This window comes from the organism of the source record quoted next, assembly GCF_019968955.1.
Source record: "MAG: Porospora cf. gigantea A chromosome Unknown PgA_NODE_8_length_98641_cov_274.246_46001-98641, whole genome shotgun sequence".
Classification (NCBI taxonomy): Eukaryota; Apicomplexa; class Conoidasida; order Eugregarinorida; family Porosporidae; genus Porospora; species Porospora cf. gigantea A.
In genome coordinates this window covers 1-26,314 of record NW_027151951.1, presented here as the reverse complement: position 1 = coordinate 26,314, position 26,314 = coordinate 1, and the positions used below count along the sequence as shown (strand labels likewise).

Below are 26,314 nucleotides of genomic sequence, written 5' to 3'. Positions count from 1 at the left end.
TGATGTAAACTGCCAAGTGTGTTGAGTGCCACAATAATCCATTGAAATAGGGCGCAATTATAATGTACCCTGTGCGGACGTTCGTGTCGGACTACACTGCATGGAGGCGTGCGGAGGGAGACGAACCGGTGGGAGCGCTCGGGACATGACACAGACGCTGGAATTCCAGCTGAAATCCGTCACCGTTGCAGTCTTTGATATATTTCGAGCCGTCATGCACCGGGGTGGATTCGCGAGGGTGAATCGAAATAACGCATGGCACCAAGTGGGCGAGACCTGCGGCCTGCAGATGCTGAAGCGATCTCGCCTGGCGGCTACGCTAAAAGACGTCTACGTAAGCCACCTCAAGAGTTTCGAAGAGGCCGTACGTCTGGATATCAGACTGGACATGATGGACCCTGAGGTGCGCCCTGCGATGGAGTCCGCCATGATAAGTGAGGACCGACCTCGTAGGGTGGTGCCTCCCAACGCCACATTCAAATGCCACGCAGCGCCGTCCAGCTCAAGCATGCCGCCGCTGGTGCATGACCTGTGCTACGGCGTGCTCGATTATTCTGCGGAACCCACCACTGCAATTCCGAATCCACATCCGTACCATCACGCGCTGCATAGGGGCGTGCCTCCTTGGGACCTCCCACTGATACCGCCCGGAAACCAGGCGTTTGAAAACGTGGACGACTACCTGCGGAGACCATGGGTCAATCCTTCCATCAGTGTACAGGGGGCGGTCGACTGCTGCCTCGAGGGCGCCCCGCTGCAGGAGCTGGATCCTGAGACTTCTGAGCATGTCCCGCAACAGCTCATACGCCCCGCCGAACTGAAGTTCAGAGGTGCCGAGGGCGCCCATTCAGATGCCGATGACTCCATTGGTAAGGCAGGCCTGTCTGATGTGTGTAGGTAAAATGTCGCAGGTCATATCTTCGCGGCCGCCGTCATGCTGGAGAATTACGATCCAGAATCCGTACTGGCGAGCCTCACCAGCCTGAACTTTTATATGAGCAGAATGCGGTTTGAGGACTTTCCCAGTCTCTGTGGGCGACTTATCCACTGCGTCAATTATCATCTGCTGCACAGGATTCTCCCCTCGGTAAGCGCAGGATTCATGTCGACACAGTCCGACTTTCTGGAACGAGTGGTCATGTCGGCACTGAGCATCATCTGCGCGCTGCTGACATCCAGCGCTGACACCTTCCTGGAGTCCTTTGACGTGGCTGAACCAGAACGCACGGAGGCCCTCGTCAGCATCACTGACGACATGCCTCGGGAGAATACTGCGATGGAAACCCTAGAACAGAGCTCCATGCTTGTCGCCCGTGTAGCAGCCTACCTTGTAGACAGCGAAGCACACCAATTCCCCACGCGCCTAGCGCTGTTCTCGCTGGCGAAATGCCTGCAGGAGTTCACGCTTGAGAACATGTCGACGTCGAAGGAAGCGAGGGCGTTCTTGGCTCGTGTCAGCGACCTGCTTGAGGAGGCGGTAGGTGGGGAGGTCCTAATTGACCTCGCGGAGCGTGTGCGGCAGGCCGCAGTCGGCGCAGACTGCGCCGTGCGAGCATTGGAGGCGTCATTGCTGTTCGAGGGGGTCCCGGGTAAAGCGCAGGCAGAGCTCGCCGAGAGCCTCCTCGGCTGCGCACTGGACCCAGAACAACTCGAATGTGAGGCCGGAGGGGTTATGCGACGCAGTTGTGATAGGCACCGCACTCTTCCGAATTGATCTTGTGGGGCCCGACATGGCTGGCCGACTATGGACGGTGCTTAGAGAGCTGAAGGCCGGCGAGGTTGACATTGCACACATCATCGTGACTTCGTTGTCGCTGTTGGCGGCCAGAACGGGGCTGAACATCGCTCCAGACGAAATTGACGAAGTGATAGGCCGCTGGCCGGATGTGAGGGGAGTTTTGCTTGCCATTAAGTGTTAAAACTCGGAATTGGTGAGAATTATGGCAGAAGGTCATGAGGCTCTAATGGCGGCCATACGCAAAAGACAACAGCAGCCAGCTATAGACAGAAAACCAGATTCTCCAAAGAATACTGGAACGTCCCGACCATATCCTGCCACCCAGCCGTCGAACTTCTTGGACGCCATCAAGGACCCGAATACTCGAGGTCGGCTAAAAAAAGCTGACACCCGCCCAAGTGTCGCGTTTCTCGACGAGATAAAGCAGCCGGCAGCGAAGGGGAATTTGAAGCCCAATAGCGCGCAGAAGAAGCAGTCTTCGCCTAAAGGTGGCTTCGACACCAATCAGCTGCGGGCTGCAATAGCCAAGCGGAAGGCAGCTGCCGACGCAGCCATAGTCCCTGACGTAGCTGTAGTCCCTGACGCCACGACACCCCCGCAAGGCAGAGCCCGGCCGAGCAAGGGCCTGTGGCTCATAACGGACAAAGCGGAAAGTCTTAAGGTTTGGAGTGACATTCTTTGTCGGGTCAGTGAGTAATGAACAACTTATGTCTCTCGAAATTACTGGATTCGCTGCCGCCGTTTCCGAAATGAAATGCCACGGCCGACTTTCATGAATGCGTCGTTTTCAAGACAGGCGTTGTTACAAGGGAAAAGGTAGGACGGCTGCCTCGTCTACTGGTAGGTACGGCTGCCGTCTACTGGTAGGTACGGCTGCCTCGTCTACTGGTAGGTACGGCTGCCTCGTCTACTGGTAGGTACGGCTGCCGTCTACTGGTAGGTACGGCTGCCGCGTCTACTGGTAGGTACGGCTGCCTCGTCTACTGGTAGGTACGGCTGCCGTCTACTGGTAGGTACGGCTGCCTCGTCTACTGGTAGGTACGGCTGCCTCGTCTACTGGTAGGTACGGCTGCCGTCTACTGGTAGGTACGGCTGCCGTCTACTGGTAGGTACGGCTGCCGTCTACTGGTAGGTACGGCTGCCGGCATATCCCGTTATGTGCTCCTTCGTATTTCAGCGAGCGCTCACAGTGTACCGAGTAAACTCGTCATCAAGCGACGGCCAGTTGGCTCATAGGGCCGAAAGCAATAGCAGCTGGTTGGCACGTTGACAACCAGTGTCTCTGGAAGGTTCCCTGTGAGTCCGGAACCCGAACAATCCTCGCCGGCGTCTGGGCAGACACTCACTGCGTGAGAGGCCGCACGATCCGGTGGAGTGAATGCCAGCTGCAGTCGCTATTCTTCGGCGGGCTGATCGCGCCACCGTTGCTTGGCGGAATGCCGTACTGGCTGCTGCAGCCCATTCCATTCCGCTTGGAACGCGCGTGACGCCCCACGAAGCCACATGCTATGATGCTGTGCGGCTGTCCCGAAAAGAGGTAGATTTCGCCAACCTTTATGCACCCGAGCCCTAATGGCCCAAGAAGAGACTTCCCAGTCCGGCATCGAGCCTTTGAGTCCGATGCCTGCACGCCTCGACCTTGAGCATCCTGATGCTCAAGAAATGCGGCGGATCGAGTCGCAAACCCGCAAGTTCGTCTGCTGCTTCTCCATTATCAACTTGGCTGTTTTCATTTCGGTATTGGTAGCCCAACAGGTGCAATTCAAAGGTATCTGGCCGGCTTCGAATGCACCCGGGTACTACGCCGCTGTCTGGGCATCGGTCTGGGTCTCGACCACTATCGTGAAGACGCTGCTTGACATGGCTGCTACGCACTTCAGTTTGCGAATTGTGCGTGACCCCCGAGAGGAGGGCTGGAACGTATTAATCTCCATACTGCGCCGACTTCTTTTCTTGTTCAACTTCTGTTGGTTCCTCTACGGTATCAAGCCATGTCTAGTAGATCCCATTCCGAATGCGACCATTCGTAACTGGGCTCGAGGCCTGTGGTACTTCCAACTGGCCATTATGCTCATTCCTGTCTTCTTTGCACTTGTTATCTTTGGCCTTCTACTGTTCATCAGGCATCGGCGTCCTCTGGGCCAGGACAAGATGCCTGCAGCAACCGCAGCAGCCCTCGAGTCGATGACGTACCAGCAGTACCTCGGTAAGCTCACCATGATGCCTTCAGCGGTACCCAACGATGCTGAAAATCTGAGAGCTACGCTGACCAAGGCTGCGAGTTTCCTCGCACCCATCCCTCTGGGGACATCAGACACGAACGACCCTCCGAAGGAGTGCTCTGTCTGTCTTCGCAACTACAGCAGTGACGAAACCGTCACACTGCTACCATGCAATAAGTTCCACCTCTTCCACAAAGCGTGCATATCGGAGTGGTTCGAAAAGTCCCGGCAGTGTCCTCTATGTCGCGCTGACATCGTCGAGTTGGTAGACAAGAAGAAAGAAATGGCCGCCGACGCTGTCTGATCGATGCATTTGTGTTTTTATTGCGACAGGTCAACATCAACGAACCACGGACTTGAAATCGTCTGAAGGCACCAGTCGTATCGCGACTTGTGTGGAAACCGCTGAGGACTGCTTGCCCTTCTCGTAGCCCCTGGTCCAGTCGTAGCCAAGACCAAACGCTATGGCACTGCCGTCAGGAGAAAAGTCGCAGGTAGTCGCTGTGCGACCAGTCTCCGCCACTTGCTTGAACCTGGAGGTGGGGGTCGACGTTGTAGAACGTCGTTTCTCAGTTGCCCAGGCGAATAGACTGTGATCACTAGCACACGAAACTCCTAAGTTCATGGTAGGGTGGAAAGTGATGTCGTGTACAGGCACCAACTTCCCTGATGAGCCTGCGCCTGTAGGATGGGCCTTCACAGTGTAGACGTCGTTTCGGTCTGATTCTTGGTAAGGCATCCATTCAATTCGACCCTCCGTTCCGCCCACAGCGTAATGCATACTGTGCGGGTGACAGGCGACTCGGCGTAGGGAAAGCTTCAGCTGCACTGGCGGGGTCCACTGAGGCTGACCAGGGTTGTTCAGGTTGTAAAGTACCACCTTCTGCTCTGAGCCCACTGCGACGAGGGCGTGGTTGTCCGTGTCCAGGTCGAATACACGACAGCCGGGGTTGAACGTATGAACGGCGCCCTGCTGCCTGCCATCCCAAACCCGGATGGTGCCGTCGAAGCTTCCGGTGAATATGACATTCATGGCGGTGTTGACAGCCACAGAGGAGACGGCTGCGTCGTGCTTACCCAGTAGCTGCTCTTGCCGTGTCTTGAGATCGTGCATCTTCACAGACCCATCCGACTGGCCTGAAAACAGTACATAGTCCGCCCACGCCGTGCTCAGCACCGGCGACTCCTGCTTGAAAAGTGCTAAGGCCTGCGTATTGTACCTCTGTGACGTCTGTGAGACCTGCGTCTTGCTGGCGTCCTGCTGGACCTCCCAGACGCGCAAAGAGCCATCCCAGGAACTGGCTGCCAGCAACCACCCACCACTTGGACCGGCGCCTTGTGCAAACCGTACTTTACTGACAGTGTCCTCGGGTGGATGCCCGAACTCAAAGCAGTGCTTATCGTTGAAGCCGCCTCCACCATAGGACTTCTTGGCGTACCAGGACATCAGGAAATTCTCGACTTTCCTCCATGATGCTAGTCAGGGCCGCAGTGTGCATGGAAGCCTTGGCTGCTGTCTGGTCAACCTTACAGCTCCGACGGGTGGCTTCCGTATAGTGGGTCTCGTGTTCGTTCGCAACAGTCTGCAAGGGCCAGTATTGAACGTCATCACAGGTGTCATTCTCCTTGGCCTGCTGCTACCTCAACTATTGCTGCTCGAGGGCCTTCGGGTGTCGGACAGCCTGAAGCTGGCCCTCTGGGTGGCCTCGGGCGTGGTCGTCGTCGCTTATCTGTATATTGGTGCGCCGCTGCTTTTTTATCTGGAGTCCAAGCGGAACCACACTGCCTTGGTGCAGTTGGGAGCGGCACTAACCGCGGCACTCGTGGTTCCACTGGAATTTGGTCTAATGGCCGTCGCGGGGTCCTTCGTCCACGTGCCCATGTTGACTGTAGACCTGCGTAGCTTGCTGGCTCGGGCGTCTGTAACTGGCATTCTTCTCTCTACGGTGTTAATGTCCCGCAACATCGTGTCGTGCGTCTGGGGGTCGATCCGTGACGTCACTCGCAGGTCTTCTGACTCTGCCGACGTGTCTCAACAGATGCTGGACCTTCGAGCAACAATCAATGTGAGTACGTTCGTTAATGCGGATCAGGTCATGCACGCCTGCAAGCTCGAGTCCAATCAGGTGCGTCGGCGAGCTTCCGACGCATCCTTGGTCAAAGGTTTACAAAACAGTGAGAGCTGGGTTGGTGGGATCTTAGAGCTACTTGCTTTGGAAAGGCAACAGTCAGCGGCAGCGCACGCTGACACCCGACTCGGCCGCCTTCAACTCCTGTCGCGCCTTGCCATGACTGTATACTTCGTGATGGTGGTGAGGAGGTGCTGTCATTCTCACGTAGTTATGTTCCGCTGGAGTCTCCGTCTTCAAGAATGAGGTCACTATTGTGGACGCTTCGGCCCTGGGAGTTCTGTTTGGGGGGGGACATGTGAGCCCTATGGTGAACTTCATCATTCTTGGTCTTCTTTCGCTGAACAATTGCAGGACGGCTGTGGACGTGCTGGCTGACGGGCTGGGCGCGCTGACAGAAAAACGGCTGGTCACTCTAGCCGCCTCCCTCGTTGTCTTCCACGCGTTCCTTCTGTACCTGTTGGCGTCTCTGGTACTCTCCCTAAACTACGTCTACCGACGCCCATTCATACAGACTCTCTTGTCGGGCTTTGATTACGATGCACTAATAGTTTTTTTCAGTGAGGAATGGACGGGCGCCTAACAGACAGGACATTGCTGGCCTCGTCACTGGTATTCGCCACTGCGAAACCGCTCTGTGAGCGACTGTTCTCCTAAAACTGTTTGTGTCGAAAAACCCGATAATGAGTCTCTTGATTGATGGCCTGCAGGTGCTCACCTCCGGCGGCGTGCTCCTAGCAGACGTCAACTTCGGCAAGTCCAAGGCGGCCTCGATCGAGATGTACGTCAAGGAGGTGATCCTAGAAGGCAGGCAAAGCTACGAGACACACTCGCAGGAACATGTTGTCTACCGGCACGACGCCGGTTTGGGTTTGTTCGCTGTCGGCGCCTACGACGGCATCAAACCTGTGGCGCAAGTTGAGGCCTTATTGGAGGCTGTTCTGGAGCTAACACGCGACCGCGTTGCTGAGGCGGATATTGGGGCGGTACCCTTTTTTGCTGCGCACGAGGTGTGCCATTGTTTGCCGAACGAAGGTGCTAGTCTGATCAGCGCTGCCGAGATAAAGGCGCTGATGGTGCGACCCAGCGAGGCCAAGCCACCCAAACGCCCGGAATACGGAGCCAAGAAGGAGGCTTTCTGGGCTGACTCTTCGAAATCCAAGGTGTCCTCTCTGGGCGGCCTCGATTTCTCTGTGACATCTCCAGCCGAGAGCCCTGTAGCAACGACCTTCGCAGGCGAGTTCGACGAGGAGATCATCGTTTCGCCTCCGGGATTCATCGCACGGACCTTCACCCAGACCAGGGACATCTTAGCCAGCTACATACTGGGTCACAAGGTTCTGACTGACGCAGACGTAGCAAGGCTGTTAGACAAAAAATTCCGATCTAAGCTGCTGGAGAAGAACGTTGCCGAGGAGGTTGTTCGCACGATATGTGAACAACTACAGAACGTGCTGGTTGGGCGGACCACCTCTGGGTTCCAGTCGACGAGTGCGGCTGTACGAGAGGGCCTCGTGTCGGTGTTAAGTCGTCTTCTGCTTCCACGAAGGGCGATAGACGTGCTTAAGGAGGCGTCTGCGGCCAAGTATCGAGGAAAAGTGTACTCGATTCTTTTTCTTGGCGTCAACGGAGTCGGGAAAAGCACGAACCTCGCTAAGGTGGCATACTACTTGAAACGCAAAGGGGGATTGCGAGTGATGATTGCCGCTTGTGACACCTTCAGGGCGGGAGCTGTGGAACAACTACGTACGCATGCCCAACGCCTGGACGTGGAGCTCTTCGAGCAAGGCTACGGGAAAGACGCTAGCGCTATCGCCGCAAGCGCTCTGTCGCTCGCATCACAGAAATCGTATGATGTAGTTCTTATCGATACCGCGGGCCGTATGCAAGACAATATCCCGCTGATGAGGTCATTGGCGAAGCTGGTGGACCACAACGATCCCGACTTGGTGCTTTTCGTCGGTGAGGCGCTCACGGGGAACGATGCATTGGACCAGTTTAAGAAGTTCAACTCCGCGCTGTCCGATTTCTCAACACGCGGAGGCCGTAGCATCGATGGGATCGTTCTCTCGAAATTCGACACTGTGGACTCAAAGGTGGGTGCAGCCGTGACCCTGGTTTGTGATACTGGGGCCCCTTTGACTTTTTTGGGCACGGGTCAGAACTACACGAATCTGCAGAAGCCCAATGCGGCTCAAATCGTCGACATGCTGCTCTCTTGAGGTGCGATATGATTATTTTCTGTGTGCACAACATGGATGTTGCCTGGCGACGTGGTAGGCAGAACTGACAGAGAATAAACTGACTCGTTGCAGGCCATTGGGGATCCTTCATGTCGGAAGGCGACGTAAGGGTCACAAAAGAACAGAAGCGGCCCTCCGAGGTGCCGCCACTGAACTTAAACGCGGTGCAAGAACGCGGAGAGCCTCCTGTAGGAGTTTTTCAAAGTGTTGATTCGACCGCGGCGCCCCAGATTGCGGGCCATGCACCTCTACAGGTCACTCTGGGGCTTCCGCCCAGTACCAGCGTTCGGAGCGTGCTCCATTCCACCCCACCGACATTAACTGACCAACCGAAACGGTGGTCCCAAATAGTGCACAACGTCTACCAGCACATCGCAACTGAGTCCGCGTCTCCGTGCCCCTGCCCACAGATCCACTGGCCTCGCCAGGAGAAGGCCGTCACACTAATGGGGGTGGAAACAGCAAGCATGGATTTGCTCCCGGAGGATGCGGACTATATCGAGGCTTGGAGAGCCTACCATTCAGTGAACTGTCCACTCCACCCAGCACACCCTCCCCAATCTAGCGCCGGCGCCGCGACAGGCGACACCCGATTGCGCCGTGGGCCCTGTCCGCGCCTGCAGGTACCCTGGTTAGCGGCGTTATACGCGGTGTTCAAGCGTGTTGAGTCGGGTTTCCAGCCTAGTTTCGCTGCTTGCCACACAATCCGGAACGCTCTTCTGTTCGATGAGATGTTTCATGAAACCTTTGAGTTGGAGGTGGTAAAGGAGGAGACTAACTTCGCGACCAAGATCCAGGCTGAATTGCAGCGTACTGCTGACAAGTGCCGGAATCTGTGGAAAGAGGGCCATTGCTACCGGCCCCGCATGCAAGGCTATCTGTCCAAAAGGAGCGAGGTGAAGCTGAAGAAGATGCTAGCCAGTCTACGGAGGTACGAAACCTCGGCAATTCGCGATGGAGGCCATTCGGTGACGCCCATGCTATCATTCGAAGATTTCTGCATCGTTTTCCAGGAGTATCTTCCCCCAAGGTTGAATCCCATTGGTCCCATCGCACCTTTGGTGCCTAGCAAGCCTCTTTTAGGCCCGGCTGGCGCGAGGAAGAGGGGCTTAACAGTTGGGGAGCGGCTGGCTCGGGATGCTCTTCTAGGCGTTAGTCTAACAGACCAGGAAAGCCGGATGCCAGGCCGAATGGTAACACCAATGACGCGACTGATGGAGGGGCCCACAATTGGACTGGCCCGCTCCGAACACTACAGAACGATTAGAGCACATCGTCGGCGAGTCCAACAGGCCAACGTGCAAACTACTGAGGCAACCCAGATCGCTGAGGAAGAGAACCGGAAACAGCGCCTGTTCGAGGCAGGGATCAGCGAGAAACCCCTACCTCGCCGACGCACCCAGGTCGATCACGAGTTTCAACAGCTGAAAAAAGCGTATGTAGCCAGTGACCACGAGATCGCAGTGTTGAAGGGCCAACTGTTGGGGGAACACGAGTATCTCACGCCTACGGCCGACACTGTGCAGCGGCGTATCACCTTCAGACTCCCCGACCGAGTGCCCGCTGACGTGTTTCATAGAGGTATGGTGCCCCCCTCATTGCTCAAGTCTCCTTCAGCTGTGACCCCGCGCTCCGACCATGAAGTACTCACCGCCACGCCCTTTGAAGATACGGAGCCCATTGAGGAGACTCCTGCAGACAGCGAGTCGTACGTGTCCAGCACCAGCGTCATTTTCGCCAGCGAGGACGCTTCCTTCAGCTCTTCGGCTTTCTCGTGATTTGTTTGTTAATCTAACCATAAAAGTCAGATTCGTCAGACGCTTAATGGCGTACAAGACCATCATTGTGGGCGACGCCGGCAGCGGAAAAACCTGTCTGGCACATCGCTTCGTCTACGATAAGTTCGGAGAGACCGAACCGACTGTAGGCGGTGGCTTCTTTTCCAAGAAGGTGCCAGGCGTTGACGCCCTGCTCGAGATCTGGGACACCGCAGGTGCGGAGCGGTATAGGTCCGTCACTCGCGTGTTCTACTAGTAGGCTGCGGGTCTACCAGCACACAGCGATTCCTACGGGTGCTTGATCGTCTTCGACCTCACGAGCCCTGAGAGTCTGAAGAACGTTCGCGTGTGGTACGGCGAATTGAAGGATACGCTTGACGTGTCGGGGACGTCGATAATCGTAGTGGGGGCCAAGTCGGACAAGAAGAAGTCAAGAGCCGTGTCGACGGAAGAGGCAGAAGCGGTGGCGCAGTCACTGGGGTGCCCCTATATGGAAACCTCATCGGCGACGGGTGAGGGAGTGCACGAGCTGTTTCAGGCGCTAGTGACCTCAATAAGAGAAAAACACCCACCAGAGCAGCCCCAAAGGCTCAAGCTCGACACAAGCAAGAAGGATACGTGGTCGTGTGCATGTTGAAACTTCCTTGACTGCGCCAAGGCCCCTATCTATTCCCTAATAACAGCATTTCTATGGAGGGTCACCACGAGAACGACGACTTGCGTTTCTACGAACAGAAATACCCGCAGGTAGATGAAGTGGTGCAAGTCAAGGTGAACGCCATCCAGGATGTTGGGGCTTACGGCACGTTGCTGGAGTACAACAATCTGGAGGGGATGATTCTGAAGTCCGAGCTGTCGAAACGGCGGTTTCGTTCTGTGAACAAGCTAATCAAGGTGGGACGAGTGGAGTGCGTGATGGTCGTCCGAGTGGATGCAGAGAAGGGTTACATCGACCTCTCGAAGAAGCGTGTGAGCCTCGAGGACATCGCGCTGTGCGAGGACCGCTACTCTAAGAGCAAGAAGGTTCAGCAGACAATTCGTCATGTAGCCGCTACATTTGACATTCCAGTTGAACGGCTAAACGAGCTCATCGTGTGGCCGTTGCAGCACCGCTACCACCACGTGTTGGACGCCTTTAAGGAGGCCGCGATCAACCCACAAGAGGTTTTCAGCCATGTTCAGCCGGGCATCCTGCCTAACGGAGTTATCGACGCCGTTATCAATGACATAAAGATGCGGCTGTCGCCTTCGATTTTGAAGATCAGAGCTCGCTGTGAGGTGTCCTGCTCAGGCTATGAAGGGGTAGAGGCCGTCAAAGCTGCGCTGATCCAGGGTCGCAGCTCCAGTCGCATTGAGCTGCCTGAACCGGAGAAAGACGAGAAGGATGACAGTGAGGAGAAGGTTGGCAAGCAAAAGCTGAAGGGAGAAGAGAGGGAGGTCAGTGTACGGCTGGTGTCTCCGCCTGAGTACGCAGTGGTAGTTTCTACTTTTGACAAGGAGGGCGGCATTGCCAGGGTCAAGCGCACCCTCGAGGTGATTGAGCAGAAGATCATGGAGTTTGAGGGAGGCGGGTTCTCTCCTCTAGGCGAAATTATCGCTGTTGGTGGTGAGGAAGCTGCGGAGGAGCCCCGCGAGGTGTCCTCAAGCGAGAGCGACAGCGGCAGTGAAGAAAGCGAGGTGGAGGGAATGGGACTGGTCGAAGATGACGCGGATGCAATCTGATCGTGAAACTCGTGTTTGTTTTTCTGTGTGTTCTCGACCCTTCATATGTCATGGATTCAACGGGATAGATCCGTGTTCTCGACCCTTCATAAGTCATGGATTCAACGGGTTAGCTCCGAAGACCGTCTGGGCTTCATACAGGCGGGTTTCAGCTGCCAAGGAAGCTCTGATCGACTTGGTAAGGTTTCGGGCACCAACCCAGGTTGCGCCATCCATATGGGACAGTTTAAGCTCTCGGGCTGCAACTCGAGCGTCGAACTCTTCCTCTGTCAATGCTGCACCTCCCCGAGGCAGACAAAGGTTGAACCCCCAGCAGTCTGAGAAGGAGGGAACGTGGGCATTGTAAGGGACGACCGAAGGAAACACCGTGCGGCAGGTCTTGTTGATCGGAGAGAAGACCTGCGTGCAACTTAACGCCCCGGCGGGGCCACTTTGTGTCACGTAGATGCCTCCTGGATTTAAGTGGCTTAAGATCACGTCATTATAGAAGTCCTTCGTATACATGAAGTAGCAGGGCGATCCGAATGCAGGGTCCGTCAGATCTCCAATAATTACGTCAAACTTGCCGGCTCGCATTAGTTGAGTCCTCGCGCAGTCGACGATGATCTCAAGCCTGGGGTCCTCAAAGGTTTTTTGATTCTGCGAGAGGTGCTCCCGGCAGGAATCAATCACGACCTGATCGATGTCCACCATCACACAACGTTCCACACTCCGGTGGCGCAGCACTTCTCTGGCAGTACTTCCCTCTCCGCCACCCAGGATGAAGACGGTCCGAGGATCTGGGTGGTGGATCAGAGCGGGGTGAACGAGGCTCTCGTGGTACACATACTCATCCGCGTCGCAGGACTGTATTAGCCCGTCGCACACAAGAGTGTGGCCGTACGTCAGCGTCTGAAGGAACCCCACTGACTGAAACTTGGACTGAGTCTCAGTGTACTTCTTCTCTACCGCCAAGAGAACTTTTTGGCCCTCGTGGATCAGCTCTTCGTGCCAGTATTCCACTCCCATAGCAAATCGCGCAATTTGAAAGCATAACCTCGCATCCACCCCTAGGACGTTGTGAAAACTCATTAACTCGGCAAAACCATTATGGGGGTGAAACTGCTTCTATCCACGATTAAACGAGCGCAGAACTACACATGCTCCGAGGTGGACTTCTGGCCCTGCGAACGAGGCCCACGGGTGCTGTTGGTGGATTTCTATGGCTTCCTGTTTAAAATGAGGGAGCTCATCTCGACATTGCATCCCGCTGGCCTTCCCAAAAACTCGCTCTGTGAGCTGTCTTCCTTTGACCTCGAGACCGTATCCCACGTGGTGTCGGCATTCGTGGTGGTAATGAGATTCGCCAACGTAAGTTACAATTTCACAGGTAACACAGTGGGAAGTCGAGTTTGTGAAGGATGGGAAATCGATCTCCGGCTCGTGGATGGAGTCCTACGCCAGAATTGACACCTGGTTAGGCCGAGAACGCCAGTATTTGAATTCTTGGAAGAATATCTGGTCTTGTCCAAAGAAACGTCATGACGTATTAAAAGAAGAAACGTCCATGAAATTGCTACCAACATGGGTGGCCCAGACGGTTAAAGTGCTGAGTCTGGACATGGGCTGTTTGGTATGGCACACCAAAGGAGAGGCGGACCCCTTCATAGGCAAAGTGCTACGAGACAGGGGTAATGCACCGCAAGTAACAGCTGTTCTCTCATGCGATACCGATTTCGCCGTTATAAAAGGTTCCCGCCTGCTGCTTTTGCAAGACATGCTAGGAGTGCTAGGCCCTTCCATAGTCGCCCTAGTTACGGCGGACACATCGATAGACCTTCTGAAAGAATACAGGAGCCCGCATGACAGGGTGGACCCTACCCCACATGAACAATGGTGTGACTCGTTCTTGGATTCTTTATGGGGGCGACCTAGACCAACGGTTAGGTTTCAGCTGCACACGCCTTCCAGTATAGGGCGCCTCTTGGGCGTCAGTCCCGACCTGCCGACGACGGAATTCCACCGAAGCCTCTTGTGCCGAATCACGTCTATGGGCACCGATTACAACAAGCGCGGCTCTGTCCCCAATGAAATTAGCGACCTGATAATTCGCAATCTGTACCGACTTGACGATGATTTCGTTGGTATCACACCCTTCGACGACAGCAGCGCGGAGTGGAAAGACTACCAAATCGTGCTGGAACTGTACTGGAGACGCCGAAACCGACGGCCTCAGTGGTACTGGGGATTCCTTCAAGATGTCTACAGCACTGCTGGCCTGGGCCACGTGCTGCCTCGTCTGTGTCCCTTCACCAGCGGCGTCGTAGCGATGGACCCGCCACGCGGATTGCGGTGCGGTTTGGAAGAGTTCCGCGGTCAGCAACAGGACCTCGACGTGCTCGACCTCCAACGGCTGGACTTCTTTCAAAGGGTAACCGGACGAACGACCGCGGAGGAAGTCTACTTCCGAAGTTTCCCACCTGTCCGAGCCGAGGCCTACGAGGTGTTCAGAGCCTACCATCTTTCTGCTGTGCGCATCTATCGAAACTCGACGAAGACGAAAGCCGCGTCAGTGGCATTCGTGCAGGTAGACGCTACCGGGCTTTCCTTAGAAGCACTAGCGACGCCAACGGTCAGAGAGACAGTACCAGTGCTCCGAACATCCTGTGACATCTTCCATTACTTTTCCAAAGGATTCCAGGGGCTGATGGAACATCTTTCCGCACCAGAATTCGTCACCCTCGCGGTGGACCAAGCGCTGTACGTATCCGTGTCGTTTGCGGCGGAGCGCTTGGTCAGCAATCGGCCAGATTGGGGTCGGTGGCCAGACCGGCTGGGACTTGAGCAGAATATCGACGTGGAGGCCTGCAGACGTCTCCGCCTCAAAGCGGCCTCAATCGATTACGTGGTCGCACTATACCAGGACTATCACTTGCTGATGAATTCCTTGCAGATGTGTTATCTGGCCATGGTATCGCTGGTCGCCACGTCATTGCATGAACAGGGGAACATCTGGGGTGGTATAAGGCGTTTCCACAAACTGCTGGCCTCAGACGTAGTGGTGCCTGCGAAGCTGATCGCTCTGCTGGCTGTCCTACAACTGGAGGACGCAACAATTGGCACAACTTTGTCGAATTCATGTGTGGTTCAAGACAAGCTCGGCCACAAATTTTTGGTTGGTCCATGCGCTCGCAGCTTGTTCACTAAAATTCCTGTGCGGCAGTAATTCCCGGCAATGTTATTGATGGTGGTAGTAACGGCAGCGGCGCTGCTGCGTGGTGTAATCGCAGGTCTGACGCCTGCCGATTTAGAGATGGGTGAGGAGGGCGAGATGCCGATGACCGCCGAAGACGCCGGATTGCCGGAGTTGGCTGACCTAGAGATGGGCGAAGGGGGTGACATGGACATGGGAGACGAGAATTACAGTAACACGACGGTACCCCCCCCTGCACCAGGCCCTTCACCAAGCCCTACGCCAAGCCTGGTGCCTGTGCCTAGCCCTGTGCCCAACCAACCGAACGTGATTTCTATCCAGCCGCCAGCTCCGTGTCCAGCAGCAGCAGCAGCAGACAATTCTCCAGTCGTGGTAAACGTGTCTGTAGGTGACGATTGCTGCGATGAAGACGAAGGCAGCCATGCAATTGTCGACGACGGACACACACATCACTTCAACCACAAATGGAGCAGACACCCTCCAGCCCACCATCGCCCTTCAGACGACGCGAGGCTAGTTCCTAGGGAGCGGCCTGTCATTACTGTTTAACATGTGAGAATTGGCCCTATCGGTCTGCAAACCGGAAGTCTTCTTCCAGAAATTGTACCAGGATACCGCTGCGGCAGGGGTTGCCTGGCGCTCCGTTTGTGTTTCAGTTGGACCTCGAACAGCTTTGACCAGGGCCGTGCCCCGTGGCTCATTGCTGGGCCCGCGGCTGGTGTATGCCTGTAGCTTTGCACGGGTAGTCGCAGGACTAGTCATGAGAGCACTGTTGTTTTGGTACCTAGAGGGTCTAGGCGACAAGGAGGACGGGGAGAACGTTACTTGAGGACTTCGCAGTCCGTCCGCCCTCGATGTGGGACTGCCAGTCACCCTAGGACTGTACATGGCACATATGCTTCGTCGTCTGGGGGATATTAATAAATCGCGAGTGATACGTTCGAGTTGGAGATCGTTGGTCAGCTCCTGCGCCTGCTCGAAACCCGTGGACACTACTGTCGGCTTGGTCGTGGTAGCTCGCTGTACCGTTATCGGGTGTGGCGGTTGGGTGGATTCGGAAGGCGCGTCACGATGAGATGGTGCCCGCCACAGACTATGCCACTGCTTGTTCACGAACTTAACTGCTGCACTGCCGGCATGGGTAACTTTTTTCTGCGCCCCGACGATGTCAAGGTTGGCCCATTTGCGATCCTTGCCTGCTGTTAGGCTGGGGTTCTTACTTGGAGCTCCGACTCTGACCGTCAACCCGTTCTTCCAGTCATCAAGGTCGTGCATTTCAATATCGATGTCGCTAAAAACCTCTGCTTCCCCAGAGTTGAGGCTGCTGAGGAATTTCATTGGGTCCGACGGGGAAGGGTCAGGTTTCGTTATACTCTTGGAGCTGGATTGTTTGACGTGAAGTCGGCCTCTGCCCGACTCAGATGCTTCGGAAGCGGACGTTCCCTCGCTGCCAGAAGGGCTTCTTAAACTCGACTGGTGCCGAGAACCCCACAGACCCACCATGGATATTGTGTCATTATTACGACACATCACGACGACAACGTGAGGGTATGAATCACAGGAAGGAAACAAGGCCTTATTCGGCCAACGTTAGATGCACTTATAATCAATACCATGATTCCATTCTGAAGGGTCTTGTGGATGGAACCCTCGGAACAGAGCCAGATTGGGTGCCTGGTAGCGCCATTCAGGCTTCCGGGCGAGCCCACACTTCTGCGCCTTGAAGAAGTTGGCACTCGTGGCGTCCATGTTCGATTCCCACTTCAAGACGATCTTCGCTAAGCGTTTCTCGGGTTGTTCGATAACCAGAAGCTCGAAGATGTACGAACATAACTCCTCAGGGTCTCGGGGATAGGAGCTTACCCATACACTGACGTTGCAGTTGGGTTGCGATGAGCAGGATATGGTGGTAATCTTGTCGCCTTCCGGAAAGTTCGAATGGAAGAGGTTGAGGCATAGAGACACAAAGATAGGCTGCATTAATTCCAAAGTAAGGTCCTCACCGCTGTGTCTGCCTTCTTAAGCCCCCAAATAATGATACGCCCTCCTTCGAGATGTTCGGGGTCCTCCCATATGGGCTGCACCCCGCAGCGAGTCAACGCAATCGTCGTCTTCCTTGGCAAGTTATCCCAGTCCACCTGATCCTGAAAGGTCCAGAAAGCCTCCAAGCTGTGGAGGGTGCCCATCTTTAGCAGCCGTGTTTTGTACTGATCAGTGGTAAGAGGCCCGGCCTTCGTTGCAAGGGGAGAGTCATACCACAGGTCCATCGGCTCTACCATCTCGGCGTCCGAGTCGTCAGTGTAGTCGTCGCGCAGCACCATCATCGTCGTTGAACAATCATGCGTCTCCTCATAAGATATTTCACAAGAGAGCTCGCTGCGCATGCTTACAAGACGGGCGCCTAGACTGAGTTGGTCCTCGTACTTAACTGTGGTCGGGAGTGGTTCCGAGGCAAACGACGGCGTGAACTCAGCTGCGTCGGGGTTAAAGGTAGGTGCCTCATGGTTCATGAAGTTCTCGTCGAAGCCTGGCGCCTCGTAGGACGCCGCGGGAGCGTGAAACCCCGACGGAACAAATTCAGGACAGTCGCTGACAGCGGCGAAGAACTCGTGCTGCGATTGGCCCCTCTCCCAGGGAAGACAGCTCGAAGAGCACTCCCCAGCAGCCTCTGCTAGGGGTAGGTCAACGTCCAGAATCTCTGCCGACTGCAGGCTGCAACCAGCAGCGACATGGACTGGCAGGCACATTACTGACACATCAGTATTCAGGGAGCCGGCCTCTGCAGGAGGCACTGGAGGAATCGTAGTCGGGCCTGACACATCAGTATTCAGGGAGCCGGCCTCTGTTGGAGGCACTAGAGGGTATGTGGTCAGCCCTGACACATCAGTAATCAGGGAGCCGGCCTCTGTAGGAGGAACTAGAGGGTTTGTGGTCAGCCCTGACACATCAGTAATCAGGGAGCCGGCCTCTGTTGGAGGCACTAGAGGGTATGTGTTCAGCCCTGACACATCAGCAATTAGGGAGCTGGCCTCTGTAGGAGGCACTAGGGGGTTTGTGGTCAGCCCTGACACATCAGTGATCAGGGAGTCGCCTGCCCCCACTGAAGATTTGTGACAGTAGTCTTGACAGACCGCTTGGTGTATTCGATGTTCATATGAAGGAATGAACTCGGCGCACTGTAAAAAACCGTCGAAGGGTGATGCCGAAAGCTCCTTAGACGTCCATGGCACGCAACATTCGTTGTCCGATGCAGCCTCAACAAGCTCAAACTCGCTTGACTCGTCCTCCCACGGGCGGGGACGTTGAGCAGAGGGAGGTGCGAGTGCTGCGGAGGATTTACGGCTTGTGGCGGCAGTATCAGACATGTCTCTGGTGTCAACTGCTTCGTTCGATCCGGAGGTCGGTGCTTTGGGCATACGACAGCCCTGCGGAACGGAAGAGCGGGCGAAGGGCAGGGTTTCAAGGGAGCCGCCGCGGGAAAACGGAGTTGCTCCCGGCCTCGCTGCGAGGGAGCGAGGACCTGAGCCACATATACCCGATCCTCGCGGGGATCGGCGAAAATCGCCGTGGTCGCTTGGTCTCTTCTTCTGCAAAGAAACTAGCTCATCAACAGAGATTTCTCTCGGGCCGGTGCAGGCCCACACTGACAGATCATCGTCACGTCGCGATTTGTGAGGGTTTCGCTTCTTGGAAGTCGCCACTAGACTTACAGTTCGGGGCTCGAAGACAGGAATGTAGTCGTCCGACTGTATGTGAGAGATAGCAGGCACCTACGTCTGAAGACAAGTCAGCCCAACACGACGCCATGGCAGGGAAAAATAGTATTTTAAAAACAACACAACAGTACAACAAATGTAAGCAAAGCCTACTGGGAACTCTGAACTCTTCGGCGTAAAGCCGTCAAGAGAGTGCGTTTGCGTGAGCTTCGAGACTCGCCCCAACTAATAGCTGGGGTGTCCTCAGCAGAGTCTACTGAGGTTCTGACAGTATCCGCGTGGGAGATAGCCCGAGCAGCCCATCGGTGGCTTGAGGCTGATCTATCGCGGCGCGCAGACCGCGACGCCTCGCGGAGTTCTTCCGGGGTCATGGGAGGCGGACTGAGGGCGTACCGGCGGTTGCGCTGCCGCACTGGGCTGGCACTGCTTTCTTGAGAAGAGGCTGCGGATAGGTCACGGCGACCCGATATCGCGGTCAGGCCAGGACTGGAGTCCTGCGCCGCGGGGGTCGGCGTCCTAATCAGCCGGCGGCTGAGAGCTGGGCTTTGGGATGTCTGCAGTGTTCTTGATGTCTTTGACTGCTGAGTCTGGTTTTCATCACAGCGGAAGATCTCAATTTTGAACTTAGAGGTCGGTGATGGTGACGATTTCGCCCTTGGCCTCTCTCCTCGAGAAGACGTAGGCGAGAGCCCGGCATCGATGCCGTCCAGAATAATACAGGTCAGCTCATCCGAGAAAACTGGATCACTGCGCTTAGAGTCGGCAACAACTGCCAGGCGTACCTGCAGGAGCTGCTCCTCTTTCGACTTCTCAATACGGACGGGTTGAGCAATAATAGCATTAACGTAATCATTAGCGTGGCAGAGACTGTCCAGCAGGTCATCGGCGGTGACGCTGCTCACCGACGCGAACATGGACCTGGGCGTCAGAGCTTCCTCTCCAGCACCCCAGTGTGTGAGCTTTAGCCGCAAACACGCTACTGAAATGCGCCAGCGTAAGTCCGAATTGACGTAGAAGGGCACTCGATTGGGCGTCGGCTTCACCGATCCCTCCTCGAAAGCATCGACTTCAAAGCCTACAGTCTTGGAACCCGCACGGCTGTGACGGCGAGTCGATGACTGGAGCTGCTTGCGGTCGTCAGGCGAGAAGAACGGTCGAAAATTCACAGGGTCAGCCAGCAACCCTCCCCGACAGCACCTGCTATACCTCACTCGTAGCAGATCTCGGACACCCTTGGGAAGGCAGTCAGGAATGTTACAACTGCCCTGGGAATGTCCGAAGCTTACAGTGGCCAAGCCCGGTCTAAGCTTCTCCAACGGGTGGCTGTAGTAAAGTCCTAGACGTAGGATGCGTAGCTTGGGTGGCAGCACGGTGCCGTCCAGAGGCTGATTGTACCACTCACCTAGCGTCAGCACTTGCAAGCCAGAGGGAAGCACGCCTGATCGTATGGGCTGGTCGTACCAGTATCCGAACTCTAGCTTTTTTAGGCTGCGAGGGAGCACTCCGCACTCTATGGGCTTGTTATACTCTTCGCCAAACGTTAGACTCTCGAGATGTGGAGGCAGCACGTTAAGATGTAGCGACTGGTTAAAGCGGAAGCCAAACGATAGTGACTTCAAATGTGTTGGTAGTGCTCGTGGTTTAAGCGACCCCTTATATGCTCGACCTAAGGTGAGGTGCGTCAGGCTTTTTGGCAGGGACCGCGGCTTAATCTCCTTGGGTGAGGACAACACCAGGTGAAATTTGCGTAGTCGTTGGGGTACTATCTCACATACGCCCACGTCGAACTCGGACTCCACCCTGATAACCACTGCGTGGACGCGCGACAGATCAACCTGCCTCCTCCGCAATATTTCTTGAGTAGTGGTCAGTACGAGTGGTCGAAGGCTGGTGAGGGGCATCCAGAAGTTGGGTGAGTTAGGGTACGGACCCTCAGCAATTACATTAGTGTATTTCGACAAATCCCAACTCCTAGATCGGGACAGCTTCTCCAGATCAACCTCACACCAGCAGAATAACTCCCTTCCAACCAGACCAAGCCGGCCCCGACTGCGAATTAATGCGAGTCTGAAGCGACAGCGCTCTTTATGCGGATCCAAAAACTGCACGACGCTGGGGAAGAACCGCGCAAACATGCTATCGAGCAAGGTCATCGATAGTGTAGGTCTCCAGATTTGGTTTAATCAAACGCGCCGGCCCCACAATGACGAGCATTATTAGGTGCGACGTTCCAGTAAAGGCGGAAGTAGCACGTTTGGTGGTTCGAAGCCCCAGGCTCCTGGTGTTTGCAACGCTTCATGGAGGTAGTGTAGCAGGTACCGCCCGCCGTTGAGATGCAGGAACGGCGACTTCTCCACAGCTTCGATGTACTTCTGCAGATCCTGCAAGTCCAAATCTTTATAATCCCACCCCACTCGTTGCCTCATCTGCTCGGTTTTCGTGGTGTACAGTCCACCGACAGCATTACCTTGGACGTAAAGCTCGGCTTCAGGCCGGTATTGTCTCGGCGCTTGGCTCCTTCCTTGGTACCACCAGTAAGGGAACGGAAAGACTACCGTGTCTGTGTCCAGTTTGACGAAGGGTAAATCCTCTACGGAAAAACCGATCGGTGAGAAGACCAGCGCCTGAACAGCTTCGACTTGCAATGGGTCGGAGGCATGCTTCAGTACGTTTTGCAGAATGGCTGCCTGCACCTTGATTCGCTTCGTTCCTCGTTTCTGGCGCCCTGCCGTGCGCAGGTGCTCCCGCAGTCTCCGAAGTTGCCTTCGAGAGTACTTTATGCGCTCCTTTGGCCCGGCAGGCATTTCGTTTTCTCTGAGGTCGCCCACAGTCAATGCATGGATCTCAGGAGCCACCAAAGGTAGCCTCAGGTCGAAACCAGGGTCCGCTGCATACACTGGATGTCTACCCTGGGACATGTAGTTGAACTCGGCCACAGCAGTGTATAAGTTGTTCGCTAGTGCCCGGACAGACTTAGGAGAGAATACACGAGGCATGCAGGCAAATATTACCGTACGGCACCCAAGTGGCTTTTCCTTGAGTTCCTTTTCGTCGGGGGCATACGCACCCAAAGAGGCGAAAGGCGACAGTTGATGGATTATGACAGCTCCTTCGAGAGCACTGTCACTTCCGAACCCCCCCCAGGAGACATGAGTCTGCGGACAGAAGCGGATGTAAGACGCCCTGACGACCGAGGATGCCATGTTGCCGTACCAGTGGCCTGCTGTAACCTGTTGACCGAGGTTGCGAGCGGCCGGCAAGCCGAACCCGGAGGCGGAGACACGGGCGATCTCACGAGTGAACCTGGTGCAGGCATGGTCGAGAACTGCCTCGTGCAGCTGGAGTCCGCGCTGAGCCAACGTCTCAGCCGATTTCCAGTTCCGAAACGCTAGATGCAGTAGAATGTTCCTAAAGACGGCCTTCGACAGTTCTGGATCAATGCCAATTACTGCCGCGTAGCTGTTTTTGAAATCATTCGTCACCCCGAAACGAAGACTGTTCGTGATCTCCCAAGGAAGACTAGAGTGCATGCTGAGCTCGAGGAACTTCCCTGCAGGACCTCGTCGCGATGCGTCCAGCCTTTCAATCTCCGCGGAGCTCGCGACTAGCTCTCGACGCACTGCCTCACCGACCTCTATGGGTGCAGAAGGGCACAAGCTCAACATGGGGAGCAGCCCCCACCGAGCCTGCTTGTCTGTGTATACCACGCGCATGAGTATTAGTAAGTCGGGATAAAGCATCACGCAACACCTCAAACCTCCCTAAAGTTCTTGGCTTCGGACCTCAGTTGCTTCAGCCGTTGGGTGATATGCTTTCTCTGTTGGTAGTGAATGGCCGACTTCTTCAGTTTAGACTTTGCTTGTTTCAGGCTACTAATCTCCTTCTGGAGCGTACGCTGCGCTGCAACTCGCTCTTGCCGCTGCTTGCGCTGAGACAGTTCGACAGGATCAGCGTTCGCCTCCGTCGCCTCTTGCTTGGCAATGGCCCTCTTGAGTGCCCCAGGACGGTTACGCCTGCCTCCTTTGTTGATGCCGTATTTACCCATCAGCTCTAATTCCGACTTTTCACTGCATGGACTTCAATGCACTGCTTGACGAGGCGCGGTTTCGGGCTGAACAGAGAGCGGTGAACATGGCGGCTGCCGGCTGTGCCGACGACGATTTTGACTCTCTTTTTGGCTCATCAAAACGGAACAAGGAGAAATCCATCAGCAAAGCGCAGCGATTCTGTAACCGAATACGGCGATTCGACCCCACTGAGATTGATGAGCTGCTCTCCCAACTTACAGTACTGGACGTGTCGATGTACACCACGGAGATCGCCGACGCTCTCGGCCAGGTCCCGTTGAAGCAGCGCTTTGTGGGCAGCATGGTTATCCTTTGCTCTGCCCTTCACGCCGACGACAAATGCTTCGCGGGAATCCTGCGAGGAGTTTTATTAAAGTCTTTCAACGCACTGTCGCAGGAGGCGATGACGACGCTAATCCAGCAAGCGAAGGGCCATTCCGACGCCTTCGCTGCCGGAGATTCCGACTACGGTAGTGAGCTAGGTCCGGCGGTGTTCATCGCACTTCTGAACTCTCCCACTGCCGGCGAGACCGTGAACCGGCGCAAGGCGCTGCTTAGGCTGATGGTGGAGCTTTTCATGGTCAATGTGATCCCAGACAGGGCTGCCATTCTATCGTTCATCAAGGGGCTGTGCATGACAGCGGATGATATTGAAGCGCAGCTGGAGGCCCGCCGAGGTCTGAACTCTGTGGAGGCTGCAGCTGTGGCCAAAGTAATGCAGGCCCAAGCTATCAACATCCTATCTAGTCTCCTCTGTCGCTTTGTGGGCGTGTTGATTGGTAAATCGCGCTCCTTTGAGGCCGAGAAGCCTAACGAGCTTGTCCCTTGCCCGGCCCCGGCCGATTTGCAAACAACAGTTTCCAAGTACGTAGCCGAATTCGTAAAGGAGGCCGGACGCCGTCTGTTGACCAGCTTAGAACGCGCTCTTCTGGTGCAGGAGAAGGCCAACACCCAAGCGAAGCTCTACCGAGGCCGCATTTCCTCCGAGGGCGCCTCTAGACACCTTGGCATTACGAATTCCCGCACGCTCCTCGAGGCAGACCTTCGCTCCCTCGAGGACTGTCTGCACTTGGACCGTATAGAGGCAGACCCAATTGAAAACGAGTCACCGGTGACGCGGCTCCTGCCAGTGGTGGAAACCGAGCCGGAGGAGCCTCAGGAGGTGTCTCCTTGGGAGTCCGAGCAGGAAGCTACCTTCCACGAGGTGCTTCCGGACCTAGAGACCTGCGTTTCGCCTGCCTTCCTGCATCCCAGCAGAGAGCCAAAGGAAAAGGCTAAGGAGGAGGAGGAGGGCGAACTACCTACTGAAACTCCCTCACGACTGACGAATTATCTCACCAAGCTAAACAGTGTACTCGAATCGGACTATACCACTAGCACTAAGGAGCTTGACGCCGTGGTGCTAGACTTCTTCTTGCTGGGCCTCAACACCAAGGGCAACCGCAGGCGGCTGGCTGCATACCTCCTCGGGATCCGCCGTATCGACCTTCACTTTCTTCCAGGAGCCGCTCGCCTGCTAGCGGTGATGCGCGAGCACGCTCCTGACGTGGTCAACCAGGTGGTGGACGGCACTGTTGCCGAGTTCAAAGCACTCCTGCTAGAGAAGAACCAAGCCAAGGCTGAGGCGAAAATGAAGGTGTGTCGCATGCTGAGCGAACTGTGCAAGTTCCAACTGCTGCCGCTGGGCTTGGCAGTTGACCTGTTGCATGAGCTGCTGGATGACTTCACTGACGATCACGTCATCATGGCTTGTAGCATTCTGCAGTCGTGCGGTCGTTTCCTGTATCGCACCCGCGGTGTCAGTGAACGGCTAGGCATGCTGATATGGCGACTGAAGAAGCTATCGAAGGCACACAACGTCTCGGTGGACGTCGAGATTCTGGTGGAAGACGCACTCTACCGTTTGAAGGTCGTGAAGGACGGTCGGCGCGTGGTCGAGGAGACGGCCTTGCCGCCCGTGCATCGGTATGTGTGGCATCTCGTTTTGGACAAGCTCCTTTGTGACCAGGATGGAGAGATGGTGGAAGCGGTGCAACGCGAGCTGCTCCTACTAGACTGGAGCAACCCAGTAGACGTGAGGTTTGTCCAGCGGTGCTTACTGTCTCTAGACGAGCACATTCACTTCGACAAGCTGGACATTGTGGCTGAGCTGATAATGCGCCTGTCCAAAAGTAAGAACTGGTTCGTGGTTATGGTGGTGGACCAGTTCATGGAAGCTCTCCAGGCCTCACTCGAAAATCCAGATCCTCAGGAGAAACCAGCGCGATTCCGACTCGTAAAATTGCTGGGAGAACTTTTCAACTGGGGCGTCATCAGTTCGCGGGTGTTGCTAAACACCCTATACTACCTCATTGGATTTGGTGAAAAAACGTCCTACGCCACCTCCCATTACCAGACAGCCCACGACTTGGTGGCTGCTCGGAAGCGGATGCTCGAAGGGCAGAAGGCTGGCAAGGAGGACCTGGGCCAGAAGTTTCCGCACGTCTGCGCTGGCGAGGGCGTACCTGACGAATGTAACCGAGTGGCACTAGTGGCGCTGCTGCTCTCCGCGGTGCACGACAACAAAATCGTCCACAAGGGGCTTTGCGCCGTGCAGATCGATCGGTTTCTGCTCTTCTTCCAGCGGTTTGTACTGGTAGCCCAGATGTCCGACGACTACGACGTAAACCTTCAACGGCAGGTGGAAACAGCCATGCAACAGGTACGGCGTAAACGCCGACCTTTTGAGACGCTCGCGCAGCTAGACGCCTGCATTGAGCAGCGGCTGGCGTTCGAGGGCAACCTCCTTAACCTCGTTATGGAGGAGAACACTGTGGAGCTGGACGTGGAAGACGAGAGCACCACTGGCGAGGACAAGCCCGTCGACGAGGAGGAGGTCGTCGCGGAATCTGAGGTCGACGATGAGTGGGTCATGGGGAAATGCATCAGCAGGCTTCCTGAAGAAGAATCGTCCGAGGACGAGTCGTCGAGTAGCTCGGAGGACCTGGCTGCTTTAGAGTTTGACAGGGAGCTAAAGCGCATTACCAAGGAGTCCCTTGAGAACGCGCGGCTGCAGAACACCACATCTAGGTTTCAACTCCGGCAGCTACCCACTCCCCTTCTCGTTGCCAAGCAGTTGAAGTACACGGAATCGGGTGACACCGGTGAGCAGAGGATCAAGCTAGTAACGCGGAGGGGGCCCACGACTAAAATGCGCGTGCGCGAGCTCGTGGTTCCTCCAGCGTGTCCGTTGCTGACAGAACAGTGCCGAAAACCTCCTGGGAACGAGGAAGAGCACCGGCAACTGAAGCAGTACATTTTTGACGTTTTGGAGAGGAGAGACCAAGAAGCACGCGACGACCTCAAGAACGAGATTCTGGACAATCTGTACTATGGCTCCCAAGGAACCTCCTCCCCGAGCCCGCCTACCCATAGCCAACGTCGAGGCCGTAAGAGACGCAGGTAGAACAGCTGAGCAACATCCAAGACGTCTGAAGTGTCGAAACCGCATCCAAGACGTCTGAAGT

General features: G+C 55.6%; 16 protein-coding genes across 27 annotated transcripts; 10 read left to right on the top strand and 6 right to left on the bottom strand.

Moving 5' to 3' along the window:
- Positions 1-62: 62 nt before the first annotated feature.
- On the top strand, positions 63-1,919 carry KVP18_004851 (uncharacterized protein; the record flags this gene model as incomplete). 3 transcript variants are annotated; one of them, XM_067957867.1, is made up of 5 exons in its annotated part: positions 63-128; positions 155-869; positions 912-1,087; positions 1,115-1,655; positions 1,684-1,919. In XM_067957867.1, 5 exons carry the CDS (start codon positions 63-65, stop codon positions 1,917-1,919), a joined length of 1,734 nt encoding a protein of 577 aa, XP_067805860.1. The 3 variants fall into 3 exon arrangements, with proteins under 3 accessions (XP_067805860.1, XP_067805861.1, XP_067805859.1); XM_067957868.1 differs by lacking the exon at positions 63-128 and having other exon boundaries at positions 146-869; positions 912-1,714; XM_067957866.1 differs by lacking the exons at positions 63-128; positions 155-869; positions 912-1,087; positions 1,115-1,655 and having other exon boundaries at positions 1,731-1,919.
- A 21-nt stretch (positions 1,920-1,940) lies between these two features.
- On the top strand, positions 1,941-2,435 carry KVP18_004872 (uncharacterized protein; the record flags this gene model as incomplete). Of its 2 annotated transcripts, none has more annotated exons than XM_067957907.1 (1): positions 1,941-2,435. In XM_067957907.1, one exon carries the CDS (start codon positions 1,941-1,943, stop codon positions 2,433-2,435), a length of 495 nt encoding a protein of 164 aa, XP_067805900.1. The 2 variants fall into 2 exon arrangements, with proteins under 2 accessions (XP_067805900.1, XP_067805901.1); XM_067957908.1 differs by having other exon boundaries at positions 1,965-2,435.
- Positions 2,436-3,310: 875 nt separating this feature from the next.
- KVP18_004864 (uncharacterized protein) lies at positions 3,311-4,264 on the top strand (the record flags this gene model as incomplete). The annotated part of the gene is made up of 1 exon (XM_067957895.1): positions 3,311-4,264. One exon carries the CDS (start codon positions 3,311-3,313, stop codon positions 4,262-4,264), a length of 954 nt encoding a protein of 317 aa, XP_067805888.1.
- A 36-nt stretch (positions 4,265-4,300) lies between these two features.
- Positions 4,301-5,407, bottom strand: KVP18_004875 (uncharacterized protein; the record flags this gene model as incomplete). Its single annotated transcript, XM_067957913.1, has 1 exon — positions 4,301-5,407. The coding sequence occupies one exon, from the start codon at positions 5,405-5,407 to the stop codon at positions 4,301-4,303; it is 1,107 nt and encodes a 368-aa protein (XP_067805906.1).
- Positions 5,408-5,430: 23 nt separating this feature from the next.
- KVP18_004853 (uncharacterized protein) lies at positions 5,431-6,672 on the top strand (the record flags this gene model as incomplete). 2 transcript variants are annotated; one of them, XM_067957871.1, is made up of 5 exons in its annotated part: positions 5,458-5,516; positions 5,543-6,026; positions 6,054-6,135; positions 6,163-6,272; positions 6,301-6,672. In XM_067957871.1, 5 exons carry the CDS (start codon positions 5,458-5,460, stop codon positions 6,670-6,672), a joined length of 1,107 nt encoding a protein of 368 aa, XP_067805864.1.
- Positions 6,673-6,772: 100 nt separating this feature from the next.
- Positions 6,773-8,311, top strand: KVP18_004870 (uncharacterized protein; the record flags this gene model as incomplete). Its single annotated transcript, XM_067957905.1, has 1 exon — positions 6,773-8,311. The coding sequence occupies one exon, from the start codon at positions 6,773-6,775 to the stop codon at positions 8,309-8,311; it is 1,539 nt and encodes a 512-aa protein (XP_067805898.1).
- Positions 8,312-8,421: 110 nt separating this feature from the next.
- On the top strand, positions 8,422-10,758 carry KVP18_004854 (uncharacterized protein; the record flags this gene model as incomplete). 3 transcript variants are annotated; one of them, XM_067957874.1, is made up of 4 exons in its annotated part: positions 8,422-10,106; positions 10,141-10,365; positions 10,393-10,622; positions 10,649-10,758. In XM_067957874.1, 4 exons carry the CDS (start codon positions 8,422-8,424, stop codon positions 10,756-10,758), a joined length of 2,250 nt encoding a protein of 749 aa, XP_067805867.1. The 3 variants fall into 3 exon arrangements, with proteins under 3 accessions (XP_067805867.1, XP_067805868.1, XP_067805866.1); XM_067957875.1 differs by lacking the exons at positions 10,141-10,365; positions 10,393-10,622; positions 10,649-10,758 and having other exon boundaries at positions 8,422-10,110; XM_067957873.1 differs by lacking the exons at positions 8,422-10,106; positions 10,393-10,622; positions 10,649-10,758 and having other exon boundaries at positions 10,157-10,366.
- Positions 10,759-10,800: 42 nt separating this feature from the next.
- KVP18_004857 (uncharacterized protein) lies at positions 10,801-11,832 on the top strand (the record flags this gene model as incomplete). The annotated part of the gene is made up of 1 exon (XM_067957882.1): positions 10,801-11,832. One exon carries the CDS (start codon positions 10,801-10,803, stop codon positions 11,830-11,832), a length of 1,032 nt encoding a protein of 343 aa, XP_067805875.1.
- A 93-nt stretch (positions 11,833-11,925) lies between these two features.
- On the bottom strand, positions 11,926-12,903 carry KVP18_004873 (uncharacterized protein; the record flags this gene model as incomplete). Of its 2 annotated transcripts, none has more annotated exons than XM_067957910.1 (1): positions 11,926-12,903. In XM_067957910.1, one exon carries the CDS (start codon positions 12,901-12,903, stop codon positions 11,926-11,928), a length of 978 nt encoding a protein of 325 aa, XP_067805903.1. The 2 variants fall into 2 exon arrangements, with proteins under 2 accessions (XP_067805903.1, XP_067805902.1); XM_067957909.1 differs by having other exon boundaries at positions 11,926-12,840.
- Positions 12,904-12,921: 18 nt separating this feature from the next.
- Positions 12,922-15,037, top strand: KVP18_004852 (uncharacterized protein; the record flags this gene model as incomplete). Of its 2 annotated transcripts, none has more annotated exons than XM_067957869.1 (2): positions 12,922-13,182; positions 13,211-15,037. In XM_067957869.1, the coding sequence occupies 2 exons, from the start codon at positions 12,922-12,924 to the stop codon at positions 15,035-15,037; spliced, it is 2,088 nt and encodes a 695-aa protein (XP_067805862.1).
- An 18-nt stretch (positions 15,038-15,055) lies between these two features.
- On the top strand, positions 15,056-15,574 carry KVP18_004871 (uncharacterized protein; the record flags this gene model as incomplete). Its single annotated transcript, XM_067957906.1, has 1 exon — positions 15,056-15,574. The coding sequence occupies one exon, from the start codon at positions 15,056-15,058 to the stop codon at positions 15,572-15,574; it is 519 nt and encodes a 172-aa protein (XP_067805899.1).
- A 1,041-nt stretch (positions 15,575-16,615) lies between these two features.
- KVP18_004861 (uncharacterized protein) lies at positions 16,616-18,832 on the bottom strand (the record flags this gene model as incomplete). Of its 2 annotated transcripts, XM_067957888.1 has the most annotated exons (3): positions 16,616-16,999; positions 17,029-18,771; positions 18,800-18,832. In XM_067957888.1, 3 exons carry the CDS (start codon positions 18,830-18,832, stop codon positions 16,616-16,618), a joined length of 2,160 nt encoding a protein of 719 aa, XP_067805881.1. The 2 variants fall into 2 exon arrangements, with proteins under 2 accessions (XP_067805881.1, XP_067805882.1); XM_067957889.1 differs by lacking the exon at positions 16,616-16,999 and having other exon boundaries at positions 17,005-18,771.
- Positions 18,833-18,890: 58 nt separating this feature from the next.
- On the bottom strand, positions 18,891-20,894 carry KVP18_004874 (uncharacterized protein; the record flags this gene model as incomplete). 2 transcript variants are annotated; one of them, XM_067957912.1, is made up of 1 exon in its annotated part: positions 18,891-20,894. In XM_067957912.1, the coding sequence occupies one exon, from the start codon at positions 20,892-20,894 to the stop codon at positions 18,891-18,893; it is 2,004 nt and encodes a 667-aa protein (XP_067805905.1). The 2 variants fall into 2 exon arrangements, with proteins under 2 accessions (XP_067805905.1, XP_067805904.1); XM_067957911.1 differs by having other exon boundaries at positions 18,891-20,876.
- A 63-nt stretch (positions 20,895-20,957) lies between these two features.
- Positions 20,958-22,481, bottom strand: KVP18_004858 (uncharacterized protein; the record flags this gene model as incomplete). Of its 2 annotated transcripts, none has more annotated exons than XM_067957883.1 (1): positions 20,958-22,481. In XM_067957883.1, the coding sequence occupies one exon, from the start codon at positions 22,479-22,481 to the stop codon at positions 20,958-20,960; it is 1,524 nt and encodes a 507-aa protein (XP_067805876.1). The 2 variants fall into 2 exon arrangements, with proteins under 2 accessions (XP_067805876.1, XP_067805877.1); XM_067957884.1 differs by having other exon boundaries at positions 20,958-22,454.
- Positions 22,482-22,492: 11 nt separating this feature from the next.
- Positions 22,493-22,786, bottom strand: KVP18_004876 (uncharacterized protein; the record flags this gene model as incomplete). The annotated part of the gene is made up of 1 exon (XM_067957914.1): positions 22,493-22,786. The coding sequence occupies one exon, from the start codon at positions 22,784-22,786 to the stop codon at positions 22,493-22,495; it is 294 nt and encodes a 97-aa protein (XP_067805907.1).
- A 26-nt stretch (positions 22,787-22,812) lies between these two features.
- Positions 22,813-26,253, top strand: KVP18_004867 (uncharacterized protein; the record flags this gene model as incomplete). The annotated part of the gene is made up of 1 exon (XM_067957901.1): positions 22,813-26,253. One exon carries the CDS (start codon positions 22,813-22,815, stop codon positions 26,251-26,253), a length of 3,441 nt encoding a protein of 1,146 aa, XP_067805894.1.
- Between the last annotated feature and the right edge of the window lie 61 nt (positions 26,254-26,314).